General features: G+C 50.7%; 1 protein-coding gene across 4 annotated transcripts in view; it reads left to right on the top strand.

Annotated features, from left to right (window-relative positions):
- Window positions 1-14017, top strand: part of Coro2a (coronin 2A) — a 53653-nt gene that overhangs the window by 35749 nt on the left and 3887 nt on the right. For all 4 annotated transcript variants that reach the window (XR_003711787.1, XM_028770266.1, XM_028770268.1 and 1 more), the window contains exons 3-11: window positions 2726-2842; window positions 5225-5374; window positions 7359-7538; window positions 8440-8556; window positions 10177-10281; window positions 10937-11033; window positions 12017-12129; window positions 12397-12487; window positions 13305-13576. Coding sequence is in view for 3 of the 4 variants with exons in the window: in XM_028770266.1 (XP_028626099.1) it covers window positions 2726-2842; window positions 5225-5374; window positions 7359-7538; window positions 8440-8556; window positions 10177-10281; window positions 10937-11033; window positions 12017-12129; window positions 12397-12487; window positions 13305-13576 (1242 nt within the window). In the remaining variant the exon portion in view is untranslated. The remainder of the gene's footprint in view (window positions 1-2725; window positions 2843-5224; window positions 5375-7358; window positions 7539-8439; window positions 8557-10176; window positions 10282-10936; window positions 11034-12016; window positions 12130-12396; window positions 12488-13304; window positions 13577-14017) is intronic.

Raw genomic sequence — 14017 nt, forward strand, 5'->3', positions numbered from 1 at the left:
GCTTTCTTGTAGGTAGAGCCATGCTCCCCAGGCCCACCATACAGCTCTCCTCATCCCAGGACCTGGACCTGGAGCTGCCCCACCCCAACTCTTCATTGTACCTCACATGGATCCTAACCTCCTACCCTCTCTGCCCGCCTAGAGGCAGCCCTCCTTGGCTTGTAGTCCTACACAGTCTTGGCAGCCAGCTCCTGTAACCAGCCAGGCCTGGCTGGGGTTTGAGAGAGGCAGTACTGTCACCCCTGACTTAAAGCTTTGTGTCCCAATAAACCAGAAGCCCCTCCCTGGCTGAGTGCTGATCTAATGAACAGAAAGGTAAAAACCGGCCTCCTCCTAATTATAGCTGTCCCTCCCGGACAGGCTTTAGCAGCCCAGTCAATAGCTTCAGACAACTAATGTCACTAATGCCCTGGGTCTTGAGTGGGAGGAGAGTGGGCTGGTGTGGCTTCTGCTCTGGGGGCCCCTGATGGTCAACCTAGCCCTGAAGCAGCAGACTCTACAGGAGGTGAGGGTGTGGTGTCGGTGGCCTCTTGGCAGCTTGCCTAGGGTTAGCCCAAGACCTACCTGACAATTGGCATTTCCTGCGAAACCTGCAGGGCAGAAATGAGGGCATGGCTCTGGGCCAGAGAACAAAGATAAAGGCCCAGAGCAATCAGGCTTATAGCAAAAGATTCTGTACTGCCATGCCCTTTGACCCAGGAAATGGTACAAAAAAAGGGAAGAATGTAGGAAGTAGGAGCCAGGGCAATTCAGAGAAGATTAGAACTCCTCAGAGCACAGGAAGTCTACCAGAGGTTCACTTCAGTTTGTTGGGTAGAGACCCGACTCAGTTCCTCTGAGTCCCAATGGCCCTGGGAACATCCCTCCTCTAGTCTGCTTGAGAGCATTGTGATCCATTAGTGATGCCTGCCACAGGTACAGCATTAGAAAGCCTGGCCTGTGTGCTCACCATTCCTACACTCCTGAAAATGCTTTGAACTCTAGAACCAATTCTCGGCTAATTCTAGAAGGACCATCTTTTCAGAAATTTTGAAGCTCTGATCGTATCATATAAGGTGAGCTCTCACATCATAGTCCTGGCTGACCTAGATCTTTACTTGTAGATCAGATTGTGTTCAGCCTAGGGACAGTCAGTCCTTCTGCCTCTGCCTCCCAAGTGCTGGGATCACAGAAATAAATGCCTTTTCTTTTTTGTGTGCCAAAAACATGGAAATTTGCTTTCAAAAAATAATAACAATAGTGTGGTCATGCCTATAACCCCAGCACATAGGAAGCAAAATCAAGGATTAAAAGTACAAAACTAGGGCCTAGAGAGATTGGGTGCTCTTCCAGAGGTCCTGAGTTCAATCCCTGCAACCACATGGTAGCTCACAACCATCTATACTGGGATCTGATGCCCTCTTCTGGCATGCAGATGTATATGCAGATAGAGCTCTCATATACATAAAATAAATAAAATCTTTTTAAAATATACATTGCCTATATAATGAGTTCAAGGCCAGCCCTAACAACACAGCATATATATGTGGTGGGCTGGGGAGCCCAGTGCACTCTGGGGACAGTGCAGGGAATGGCCTGGAGGCTGGACAAAGAGCTGCTAGCTAAGATTGCTCCCTTACAGGAGGCCTAAGGGCCATGACCTACCTGTCTTGTCCAGGAGGCTGCTGCTTCCAACAGTGGAGGCAGGGCCATCTGATAGAGCATGGCAGCCTTTTCTACCTCCTCACACATCGTTAGCAAATGACACAACTCACATTTGTTGAGTGTGTGTGTGTGTGTGTGTGTGTACACATCCTTCCTCCGTGGTAAGGACTGAGCCCAGGGTCTTCGGCATGCCGGCAGGTGCTCTGCCTCTGAGGTATAGTCCCTACCCTGTTTCCCACATGTGTGTGACCATCCCACATGTGTGTGACCAGGCTTCCTTTCAGTCCCTGGGTCCAAGAGACCCTCCCGCTTCAGCCCCCTAAGTTGCTGGGACAGTAGCCATACGCCACCAATGCTTAACTAATATCAGATTTTATGCTTAAGTCCAAGCTGGCCTCCCCAGTATGTGCCCCCTCACTCATTGACAAGTAGCTTTTCATGTCCGTCTCTTTCACTTAGACTAATGCTTTCAGGGATCGTTCACCATGTTCCTTTTTCTAGCTGAGTAATATTCCACCGCATAACCGTGTTGTGCATTGAGTTTTCCACGCCACTTGGTGGGCATCTTGACGGCCACCTCTTTTTGGTTGTCATAGACAGTGCTGCTATGGATGCTAGTGAATGAGTCTCAAGTGGACCCATGTTTCCATTTCTCTCAGGGATACATCTAGGTTCCTGCTGGGTCACACGGTACCTCTCAGCACTTAATGGCCAGGCCATTTTCAGAATGGGGTGTACCACATTAGTTCCTGCTGTTGCATGGGAAGGAAAAAGCCCAGACTGAGCATCTACTGAGCTCTAGACACTGGGACAGACCATTTCCATGGTCCTCAGTGCAGCCTGTAAAACACCCATTACATCTTCCTCTGTGTCAAGGAGGATGGGAAGACTCAGAAAGGTGTAATGATTCCCCCAGGGTCACACAGCAGGGGTGGGAAGGTATGCTGCCCCGGCTCATCTCCTTTATATTTTCCCACTTACTGGGTGATGACTGACTGAGAGAGGGGCTAAGGTCCATCCTACCAGCCTCCTGTGATGCTGTGACGGCTTCCTGATACTTGCCTGTGACACTGTTTTACAGACTGGAAAGTTGGACCCTCACTACCCCAAGGTCTGTGGACACAGAGGGAACGTCTTGGACATCAAGTGGAATCCTTTCGATGACTTTGAGATTGCCTCCTGTTCTGAAGATGCCACAGTGAGTGCCCAGCAGAGGAATGCCGGGGGTGGTGGGGAGGATGGAAGGCAGGCACCCAAACCTGCCATCAGGGGCCAGTCCTGGCTTTGTCTCCATAACGCTAGGCTGAGGTGATGTCACAGGAAGGAAGAGAGAGCTGGAGGTGACATGGTGGGTGTGTGGGACTTGGCTCACTTTCTCCTCCTGTAAAATGGGTGTAATAGCTTCTGCCCATCTCCTGAAGACCCAGTGAGACTAGTGTTCTTACAGGAGCTCCACCCTTAGGGGTTTGGACATGCTGTGAGGAGACCAGAAGAGATCAGGCCATTCCATGTCACAGTGAATGAATGAGGATCAAGAAAGGGGCTTGTGTTGAACATAGACCCAAAACCACCCCAAGAGGCCAACCAAGCCCAACTCTCTGTGTCACTGGGGGTGATCTCAAACTCCCAGATTCAAGCAATCCTCCTGGTCCAACCTCCTGAGAAGCTGAGAGCATAGCCATCTTTGGGACAGCCAACCCCCAGTGAGTTTGAGCTGAAGCCCCATGCCAGGAGCACATACTTTGTCCACACAATGTCCAGCATTATTTTTCATCCCTCTGGCACCTACTTCAAAGATACAGTGGTTGTAACTTCAAACAAAGGGCCCAGTCATGAGCAAATAATTAAAGTATGGATGGTCCTGAGAGACAGCTCAGTGGGGGTGGGCGGGGCAGGGGCTTCCTGCCAAGCCTGACAACCAGATCTCGAGGACCCACATGGTGGCAAGAGAGAACTGACAAGTTGTCCTCAGACCTCCATATACCCAGTGGCAAATGGGTACATGTACACACACTGAATACATAAGGAAAATGTAATTGGGTATGGATACAAGCCACAGTCAGCATTTCTTGTCACCCTGCTGTATTCTGACTATCAGTCTGCCTTCCCAGCACCCTACAGAGTGGGCTGTTTCATAGACAAGATGGGAATCAGAAAGATACAGCAACTTTCCCAATGTTACACAGCACAGGCTGCAGAACTGGCTTCAAACTGAGGCTTCAGACCCTGTTCTCTGTCCCCCAACTGTGCCACTTCCCTCGAGAGAAATGGCTACACATAGCAGAAGTGATGGATCTCTAGAAACGTCAGTGATGCATGATGCAGCCACTGAGTTCCCAATTTAGCTCAGGGCCGCCTAACAGCTGAGGCAAAAAGAGAAAGAGAATTCATTATGGAAGGAAGTGGGGGGGTGGGGGGCAGAGAACACTGAGAAAGCAGGGTGCTGGTGCACACCTGGAATCCCAGCTCTTAGGAGGCTGAGGCAGGAAGAGCTCAAGTTCAAGGCCAGCCTGGGTTGTATTAAAGACTTTCTCTCAGAGCAGAAAGTTCCACGTATGAGATTTTGGTCAGGCCTGAGAACTTGGCTGGTCTCCAACCCTCAGACGTGGTGGGGCAGTATGGCTGCCCTCCTCAAACCTCCCCTTTAAGGCCTGATCTGAAGATCCCCTAAAAGATATTTGGAGGGGCACAAATGGGGTGTTTTGTTATTGTTGTTGTTTTAATTGCGGGGGTGGGGTGGTTTGAGACAGGATCTCACAGTGTATCCCAAGCTGACCTTGAACTTATAATCCTCCCACTGTAGACCCCTAGTGCTGGGATCACAGGTGTGAACCACCACATCTTACCAGGTCTTCTGAAAGGCTTCTGAGTGCTCTGGGGGATGGGAAGGGACAAAATGGGGGTAGGGGGTGCTGGGTGACAACATCCCCAGTGCCTGTAAAAGCTCCTTGCAAAGTGCTTCCTGCTCCTCCTCCCCAGGATTAGGTAAGTGCCACTTCCTTCAGGACACACCTCTCCCTCCAAAAGCCCAAAACATGTCTCCCTCCAGACCCGCAGACAAAGCAAATAGAGTTCATGGCCTGATGTTAAGGCCAAAACCAGGAAGTAAATGTTCCTGAGCTGTAAGCAAAGCTGCATGGGAAACCCAAGTATCTTTGGGATAGGATCTGAACACCCACCGAGAACCCAGCTGCACATAAAGAGCAAATACACAGCACTTCCTGGGCTCCGTGTCCCCATGCAGCTTTCCCTGTGGTTCCCTGTTGTTTTTTCCGTGGTGGAGACCTTACCATTTGCCATGGAGCCCCTTCTATCTTGGGTCCACCCTACCTCATCAGCTCAGGTCATGGTGATGCTCAAAGGCCCTGGGGCAGGTTTGAGAATGAGGCCTGCCTTCTAGTCAAGATCAGCCCTGCTTAGTAAACGACTTTGGAAAGTCTCCAGTTTTGCTTCCCTGGGTTGGGGTGGCAAGGGAGAGCAACAACAAGGTCCTTCTTCCAGGCACTAGTGAATCTATGGCTTAGGATAGCAACAGCCCAAAATGCCCCCCCTCACACTCCTGCCTGTGTCTCCCCTCCAGATTAAGATCTGGAACATCCCCAAGCAGTTGTTGACAAGGAACCTCACAACCTACAGGAAGGAGCTGATAGGTCATGCACGAAGGGTGGGGCTGGTGGAGTGGCACCCCACAACTGCCAACATTCTCTTCAGTGCTGGCTATGACTACAAGGTGAGTCTGAGGCTCCTATACATAGGAAACCACACACTGGCACTTCTAGAAGCTTCTCTGAGAGTCTGTCGACTAGAAAGGCTCAGGCAAAGTGTTGGCAGCCTACTGCTTCCACAGGCCTGGGGAAGTGCCCTTCCACACCTCTCTATCACCCTGGTCTCTGCCTCTACTTCACAGCCTCCGTGTGTGCCTCCATGTGTCCCTGCTTCCTCTCACTGTTAGACTGAGAAGCCTCCCTCATTTGTCGTGACCTCATGGCTACTAACTACATCTGTTAAGAGCTTGTTGACAGAGAAGTCCCATTTGAGGTTCTAGGTAACCGAATCAGGATATATTTCAGTCCACTGCAGTCAGCCTCAGGGGGTTGGGCTGGGCCCACTGGACACTCCCCCATTTCCACTTAGTGCCCAGAGACCATGAGTCTTGGAGACCACGACCATTCCCAGGACTGGGGACTCGGAGCCTGTCGCAGTTCATCTCTGACTTACATGGGAATGCCCCATGGTTCTCCTTGGGTCTTAGTGTCTTGAGCCCCAGTCTACAGACAGAATGGGTTGGTGGTCCCACTCTCTTAATCTGTTGTCTCCTAGAACACAGGACTCAGCTCTACTTCCCTTCCTGGTGCCCCTTTAGTACTCGAACCATAGATTTTATGTTTTTCCTTCCTCAGCTTGCTATGCTTGTTCAAAATACTCTTCATGAGACTTAACCAGATAATACAGTCTCTGCTGGGCTTTTTTGAGACTTCCTTTGTTAGTGCAATTAATATAAGTCTCTTTACCTTAGACTCAGGTAGACTCTTCAGTCAAGGGCAACAAGCAGCCACATTCTTCACCAAAATACCACACAAACAGTCTCTAGTCCACATTCTGAAATTCTTCTCCACTAGAACATCTTGGGCCAAGTCTGCACAGCTCAAATCACACTCAGCAACAAAGTCTTCCAAATTCCCGTGAGAAGGCCCACTAAGCCTCCATTTAAAGCATTGCACTGCTTTCCAAAGTCCCCATATTCCTCCAAACAAAAGCATGGTCAGACCTATCACAGCAATACCCGAGACCCTGGTATCAATTTGTCTTAGTCAAGGTTTCTAGTCCTGCACAAACATCATGACTAAGAAGCAAGTTGGGGAGGAAAGGGTTTATTGGACTTATACACTTCTGCATTGCTGTTCATCACCAAAGGAAGTCAGGACAGGAACTCACACAGGGTAAGAACCTGGAGGCAGGAGTGGATGCAGAGGCCATGGAAGGGTGCTGCTTACTGGCTTGCTTCCCCTGGCTTGCTCAGCCTGCTTTCTTATAGAATCCAGAACCACCAGCCCAGGGATGGCACCACCCACAGTGGGCCCTCCCCCTTTGATCACTAATTGAGAAAATGCCTTACAGCTGGATCTCATGGAGGCATTTCCTCAAGGGAGCCTCCTTTCTCTGTAATAACTCCAGCTTGTGTCAAGTTGACACACAAAACCAGCCAGTACAAATGGTTTTTCAGTTCTTCTCTGCCGATTCTATTGGGATTTGCAGAGGCACCTCAGGGACCTCTCAGATCCAAAAGAAGCAGAAGCTGTTGGAAGGTTCTGGTCAGAAATGCTTGTTTATCTGTCATAGAGGATGTGTGTGTGTGGCTACATCTCTGGAAGTGCCACTCACACCTTAGGCTGTGGCTGCGGGCTCCTTGGCATCCCTGGTTATGAACAGAAAGTGGGGTGTGCTACTCCTGAGAAAACTTCACGCCCCAGGTCCTCCCAGCATAAGCATTTTGTTGCTCAAAGGCTAGTGGTGGTTTTCTTCTACTAGACAGCCTGACTCCCAGCAGTATCCCGCTGTGCATACAGCCTCAGCCACACCCCTCAGGAGTGTCCTGGCTGCCAGCTGCATCTTCCCTCCTGGGAATACTGTGTTTCACCGCTGCCTGCTGTTGTGTGACTGTGTGGGCTGGGAGGAGTGGCCACTGTGCTCAGAATCAGCACTCTGCCGAGCAGGTGATGGTGTGGAACCTGGACACAAAGGACTCTGTAATTGCTGGGCCGGTGAGGACAATCAACTGTCACCAAGATGTGATCCTCTCCATGTCATTCAACACCAATGGCAGCATGCTGGCCACCACCTGTAAGGACCGCAAGATTCGGATTATTGACCCCCGACTAGGGACTGTCCTCCAGGTTTGTGCTGGGCCGAGGTTCGGAGCTACTTTGAGAATGGGGTGACAGACAGCATTGTCAGCAGCTTGGCTCACCTCCCTAGCTGGCCTCAGCATCATGGGGAGGGGATGTTGATGGGATGCTGCGTCTACTCTACAGATGAGAAAACTAAGGTCAGAGAAAGGAAATGACTAGCCTGTGTAGAGAAGTGGGCTGTGAACCTGTTCTGACCTCAGAGCTGACTATGTGCCTCATCTCTGTCACTGACCAGGGGTCAGGAGCCACCTTAGGCCAGTACTTTCTGCTTTCTGAGCCTCTGCTCAGAAGCTGCAGTGGACCACTCATCCTTCCTCATTGAAATTAAATAGGACAATTGGAGTGCCAGTATACAGCCATGTCTTCCTGCCTCACCCAGGGCAAGTGATCACTATGGAGCAGGGTATGGTGGCACCTATTGTAATCTTGAGACAGGAAGAGTGAGGGTTCAAGGCCAGCCTGGGCTATATCATGAGTCTCTGTATCAAGAAAAGAGTGGAGGGCTGGAGAGATGGCTCAGCGGTTAAGAGCTCTGACTGCTCTTCCAGAGGTCCTGAGTTCAACTCCCAGCAACCACATGGTGGCTCACAAGCATCTGTGATGGAATCTGATGCCCTCTCTGGTGTGTCTGAAGACAGTGACAGTGTACTCTAAATCAATCTTTAAAATAAATAGATAAATAAATAAATCTTAAAAGAGAAAAAGAAAAAGAGTGGAGAGGGCCAAGGTTCAAAAGCAGCTCTGGATAGAATGGGAGATTTCACTTGACAGTTTCCTGGAAGAAGGCCTTTTAACACAGGAGTCAAGTGGTGCGGCAGGAACCCCACCTGCAGCTGGGAGTCCCCTCCCCACTGCTCACCAACACTGACCACACCTATCCCTCCAGGAAGCCAGCTACAAGGGGCACCGGGCCAACAAAGTACTGTTCCTGGGGAGCCTCAAGAAGCTGTTATCCACGGGTACCTCCCGCTGGAACAACCGGCAGATGGCCCTGTGGGACCAGGTGAGTTTGCACCCGGCCTCTCCACCACCCTGCAGCCCAGCCCTACCTCCCTTCACTCACTTGGGTACCTCTTCATTCAGCCTCACACCCACAGTCAGCAGGTAGCAGGGCTGGGGGCCAGGAATGAGTAACAGCCGTGGGACAGCCGTGGGACAGTCAACCTTGCCCATCTCCTTATTCAGAAAGGAGGTGGGGTCCCAAGAGAGGCTGGAGGGCAGGGCTAGAGGAAGGCAGGAGACATCGGGAGAGCAGGTCCAGTGCTCATAGAGACCAACTGTGGATGAAAGGTGGGCTGTTCTGTTCTGTTAGGTGTTTTCAAGTGCTGGGGACAGAATGCAGGGCCTCCCACCTACCTGCTAGATAAAGCCATCTGTCTCCTTCATTTGTTAAAATAAATGGGAAGTCAGACCTAGCACTTGGGGATGAAGGTAGGAGGATTGAGAGCTACATATTTACGTTCAAGTCTGGCATGTGAAAACTTCTGTACTAGAAAGCCTTAGTTACAGGGACAATGAGTTCAAGGCCAGCCTCAATACCATCTCTCAGTTCTCAATTTTAAAAGAGACTTGTAGATGTAGTTCAGTGGTGTAGTTTTCCTAATAGCATGAATCCCTGGGTTTGATTTTCAGTGATAAAAAAAAAAAAAAGCCAAGCAGTGGTGGCGCACGCCTTTAATCCCAGCACTTGGGAGGCAGAGGCAGGCGGATTTCTGAGTTCGAGGCCAGCCTGGTCTACAGAGTGAGTTCCAGGACAGCCGGGGCTATACAGAGAAACCCTGTCTTGAAAAAACAAAAAAATAAATAAATAAAATAAAAAAGAAGAAGAAGAAAGAAAAAGAAAAGAAAAGAAAAAAACCAATCCCAGACAGGAGAATTGCTCTGAGTTTAGGGCTAATATAGACTAGAGTGAAGCCCTGTCTCAAATACTTTTCAAAAAGGCTCGCTAAGAACAAAATTGCTGAGCTGGAGAAGTGGCTCAGCGGTTAAGAGCACTCACTGACTGCTCTCCAGATGTCCTGAGTTCAAGTCCCAGCAACCACATGGTGGCTCACAACCATCTGTAATGGGATCCGATGGCGCCTTCTGGTGTGTCTGAAGACAGCGACAGTGTACTCATATACACAAGATAAATAAATAAATCTTTAAAAACAAGAACAAAATTGCTGACAGAAATGACTCAGGGGCAAAAAGTACTTGTTGCACTTGCAGAGCACCAGGGTTTGGTTCCTAGCACCCATGTGGCACCTCACAACTATAACTCTAGTTTTGGAGAGTCTGACACCCTCTCCTGGTCTCCTCCGGCACAGCATGCACGTGGTACACAGACATACCTAACAGGCAGAACACCCATTCACATAAAATAAAAATGCCTAAATCTTTTTATAAAGGGCTGACAAAATGGGGTGGGGCAGTGCTGCTTAAATGTCATTTCCTCCACAGAATAATCCCCAGACTCCGTCTCGAGGACCAGGACGTCTTTCCAAAACATGTCATATAGAACAGCAAGCTTTCTATCTCAGTCAACAACCACACTCACACCCAGGGCAGCAGTTTGAATCTCAGGACCAACAGGGGTTCCAGGAGTGATCCTCCAGAAGTGACGGTCTCCCTTCCCTTGCAGGACAACCTTTCTGTGCCCCTCACAGAGGAGGACCTGGATGGTTCCTCTGGTGTGCTGTTTCCCTTCTTTGACCCGGACACCAGCATGCTGTACATTGTGGGGAAGGTCAGTCTGGCACAGGGGGGAGGCAGCCCTCTGGACTCCTGATACTGGAGATGGAATATGCTAAGCTTAGCTCTGTGGATGGCCAGAAAACATCCTAGGATCCTCAGAGGTACAGGGTGGAGAAGACACCTGGCCCTCCCTTCTTTCCTAGCTCCCTAGGGCCACCTGAAGCTGGGGCTTTGGTGTGACCCCACCCACTCCAGCTTGTTCCTCCCAAACTCCTGTCCAGGTGGTGGTTCTCAACAGGGAATCTGTAAATTTGAAGCAGAATAACTCTCCTTAGGTGGGGATGTATATCTAGAATCCCCCTTCCCTACTCAATATGCCAGTATCGGCACCTCCAAGTGACTCTAACAATGGAAAATGTCCCCATGGCCGAGAGCCAGGGTTGTCTCTGAGGCTAGTCATCCTGACTTCCTCGTGGTTGTCATGTGGGAATCTTCCTAGGGCTTCTGCACTAGAGAGACGTGAGTGGGCTGGGGTTGTCGGTCAGTGACTTAGCCTTGACAACTGGCAAGGCCAAAGCTTTCTGGCATCCCTATATAATATGGGTCCATCAGCTGTCCACTCTGAAAGTCAGGATATTGCTGCGTAGTCACCAGGGCCAGTGCAGCACTGACAGCCCAGCTCTGACACTCTGGGTTGCCCTCCCCAGGGAGACGGCAACATCCGCTACTACGAGGTGAGCACTGAGAAACCCCACCTGACCTACCTGACTGAGTACCGCTCCTACAACCCGCAGAAGGGGATCGGTGAGTGGCGCTCCAAAGCCATGTGGGGGTCAGGGCACCAGGGCTAGGCCTTGGTGCAGGAAAACATCTGACAGAAAGAGGATGACAAAGGGGTCTGTGAGCTGTCTCCATCTGTGTCTTAATGCCAGTATCAGTACTGAAGCTTGGACGAGTTATGACAAGCAAGGCATGTTGGGGCTCTTGGCTCTGGAAGTCCAAGGTGGTACCTCTTGCATTACCAGATTCCTTTGAGAGTGTAAGGCATTTAGCCGATGGAGGCAGGAGGATCAGGAGTTCAAGGTCATCCTCATCCATATCATAAGTTTGAGGTCATGGTAGGCTTATGTATGACCTTGTATCAAACAAACAAAAGAAAGAATAAAAAAGAACTGGAGTGACCATGTTAGGAACATTTAGAAAGCCAGGTATAGTGATATACATCTGTAATCGTAGGCCCAGGAGACCAAGGCCAGGGTATCAGAAGGTTACGATCAGCCTGGATTATGTAACAGCAAGACCCTGCCTCAAAAAAACAAATGGGGATTTGTGTTGTATTTACCAGTAATCTGAGCTTTCAAAAGATAGAAGCTGTAGGGTCAAGAGTTCAAGGCCACTCTCTGCTACAAAACAAGTTTGAGGCCAGCCTTGGCCTCTGTGAGATCCTGTCTCAAAAATAAAATACAAAATAAGCACTTAGGTTCTAGGCCTATGAGGATGGAAGTAGGGACCTTCGAGCACGGTAGACCAACTTCAGGATCCATCTAAAATAAAAAAATAATAATAAATAAAATAATAAACCTTGAAGGGGGAGGCTGTGCTCGATTATGGAATCTGCTGTTTCCTGGCTCAGGGCAGCCCAGCAGGGTCAGGAGCTGTTCACAGAGGAGGGGGGGGAGGGCAGTTTCTGACTGTAGGTGTGCAGTCTGCCTTTGCCCCGCCCACTGGGTCCCTGCAGCCCTAACCTGGCCAGGATTTCTCCTCTCTTCTTGCCCATCTGGCCACAGGTATCATGCCAAAGAGAGGTCTCGATGTGTCTTCCTGCGAGATCTTCCGCTTCTATAAACTGATCACGACCAAAAGCCTCATCGAGCCGGTGTCCATGATTGTACCCCGGAGGGTAAGTGTGGTGGGCCTGTCTCAGGGAGATACCCACCTAGAAGAACACAGACCCCTGGGTGTCAGAATCCCAGAAACCAGCCCATACTGTGGGAGCCCTTCTCAGGGTGAGTGTGAACGGCCCTGGGACCTGGAATGCTGAGTCTTGTCCCACCTCTGTCCCTAAGCTGCCCAAGAACCTTTGTGTTCTGGCCAGGGCTCCTCACAGCAAGGTTTGGGAGAGGGAGACTCCAACACTCAACCCTCACTGTCCCCATTTCTTCTACAGTCAGAATCCTACCAAGAGGACATCTACCCACCCACGGCAGCGGCCCAGCCCTCCCTGACAGCTCATGAGTGGCTCAGCGGAATGAACAGAGGTGAGGGAGGCTGGGAGCAGGCTAGGAACCTGAAGTCCTGGAGGTCCCGAGTAGCTGAGAGGGTTGACCTGGATCTTTATTTTGTGATTGTGCTCCTGGTCAGCCAGCCCTGCCACCCCCCCAACCCCGCCCCCAACCCCGCCCCCAACCCCGTGACTGGCTAAATATGATCAGGAGAGCAGAGGCTTCCCTCTCCTGGTCCCTAAACTCCTCTGGTCAAGAGGATGTCACTCCATAAACAAACTGCCACTGTGACTGCAGAGTGTCTGGGTCCCTCAGCCATACTCCCCACGGCCCTCACCATTTCTTCTGGTTATTCTGTGGCCCAAGATTCTCTAGGCAATAGACCATGGCCTGGCTGGATTCTTCCCCATTCTTGTAAGCAGAAGGAGGCCAATGCAGGCTTCATCTGCACCTCCACAGCACCCCACTTCACTTCATGCATCCCTAGAGCATGGGAGGCCTCTTCTCAGTTGTGTGTGACCCTTCGGCAGACCCTTCTCATCCCATCTCTTGTGTCTGCAACGCTTGCCTGAAGATGTCAAATGTGTGTGTGTGTGTGTGTGTGTGTGTGTGTGTGTATGTGTGTGTATTCTTGATAAATACCAGAAGATACTGGGTCTGCCCTTACAAAGCAAAGCCAAGGCCAGGCAGGGTGGCTCACGCCCTTGAGAGAGCTGAGGCAGGTACCCGATTGTGGGACGGGTTCATGCCTGTCTACAGAAGCCTCTGCTGTGTTTCTAGTGCCTGCCTGTGTCCATACCCATTTACCTGTGGCCACTCAGCCCTCTTCACAGCCTCCTGTTTCCACCCCCAGGGCCTATCATGATGTCCCTTAGACCCGGCTCCGAGCTGCTGGACTCTCAGACACTGCCTCCAGAGAGACCCCTCTCCAATTCTATGATCCAAGTGTCACCTCAGCCCTTAGAACCCATGACACAGCCAGCTGAAGATGGTGACCAGGTGCACTTCTCTCTACTGGAAGAGAAGGTACCAAAGTGGGCCACGGAGCATCAGCTGGAGGAGAAGTCCTGGATCACTAATGGGTTTGATGTTTTCGAATGCCCCCCACCAAAGACAGAAAATGAGGTAGGAGGGGAGAGGCCTGCAGGATGGGAGAGGGTTGTGGGCTGTGAGGGAAATGAGGACAGAAGGCAGCCAGCTGGATGGCCTGGACTGGGCCTTAACTCACTTAGGGAATCCAGTCACCGCATGGGCTCTGAACAGCAGCCATATACCAAGATGATGGATGTATAAAACACAGTGCTGAGGACTGTTAGCATTTTGTCTAAGTTCTGCCCCACAGTTACCTGGCAACAGCCAGGTGTGCCTGACTCACTATAAAAGGGGCTGCTTGCCCCCTCCGATCTCTCTTGCTCTTGCCTTCCTGCTCCCTCTCTGTCCTCTCGATCCTTCCCCCCCCCCCTCCATTCCCTTCCCCCTCTCATGGCCGACCTCCTCTACTCCTCTATTCCTCTTCTCTCTCTCTCTCTCTCTCTCTCTCTCTCTCTCTCTCTCTCTCTCTCTCTC

Source organism: Grammomys surdaster, unplaced genomic scaffold (genome assembly GCF_004785775.1).
Source record: "Grammomys surdaster isolate TR1022 unplaced genomic scaffold, NIH_TR_1.0 199, whole genome shotgun sequence".
NCBI lineage: Eukaryota > Metazoa > Chordata > Mammalia > Rodentia > Muridae > Grammomys > Grammomys surdaster.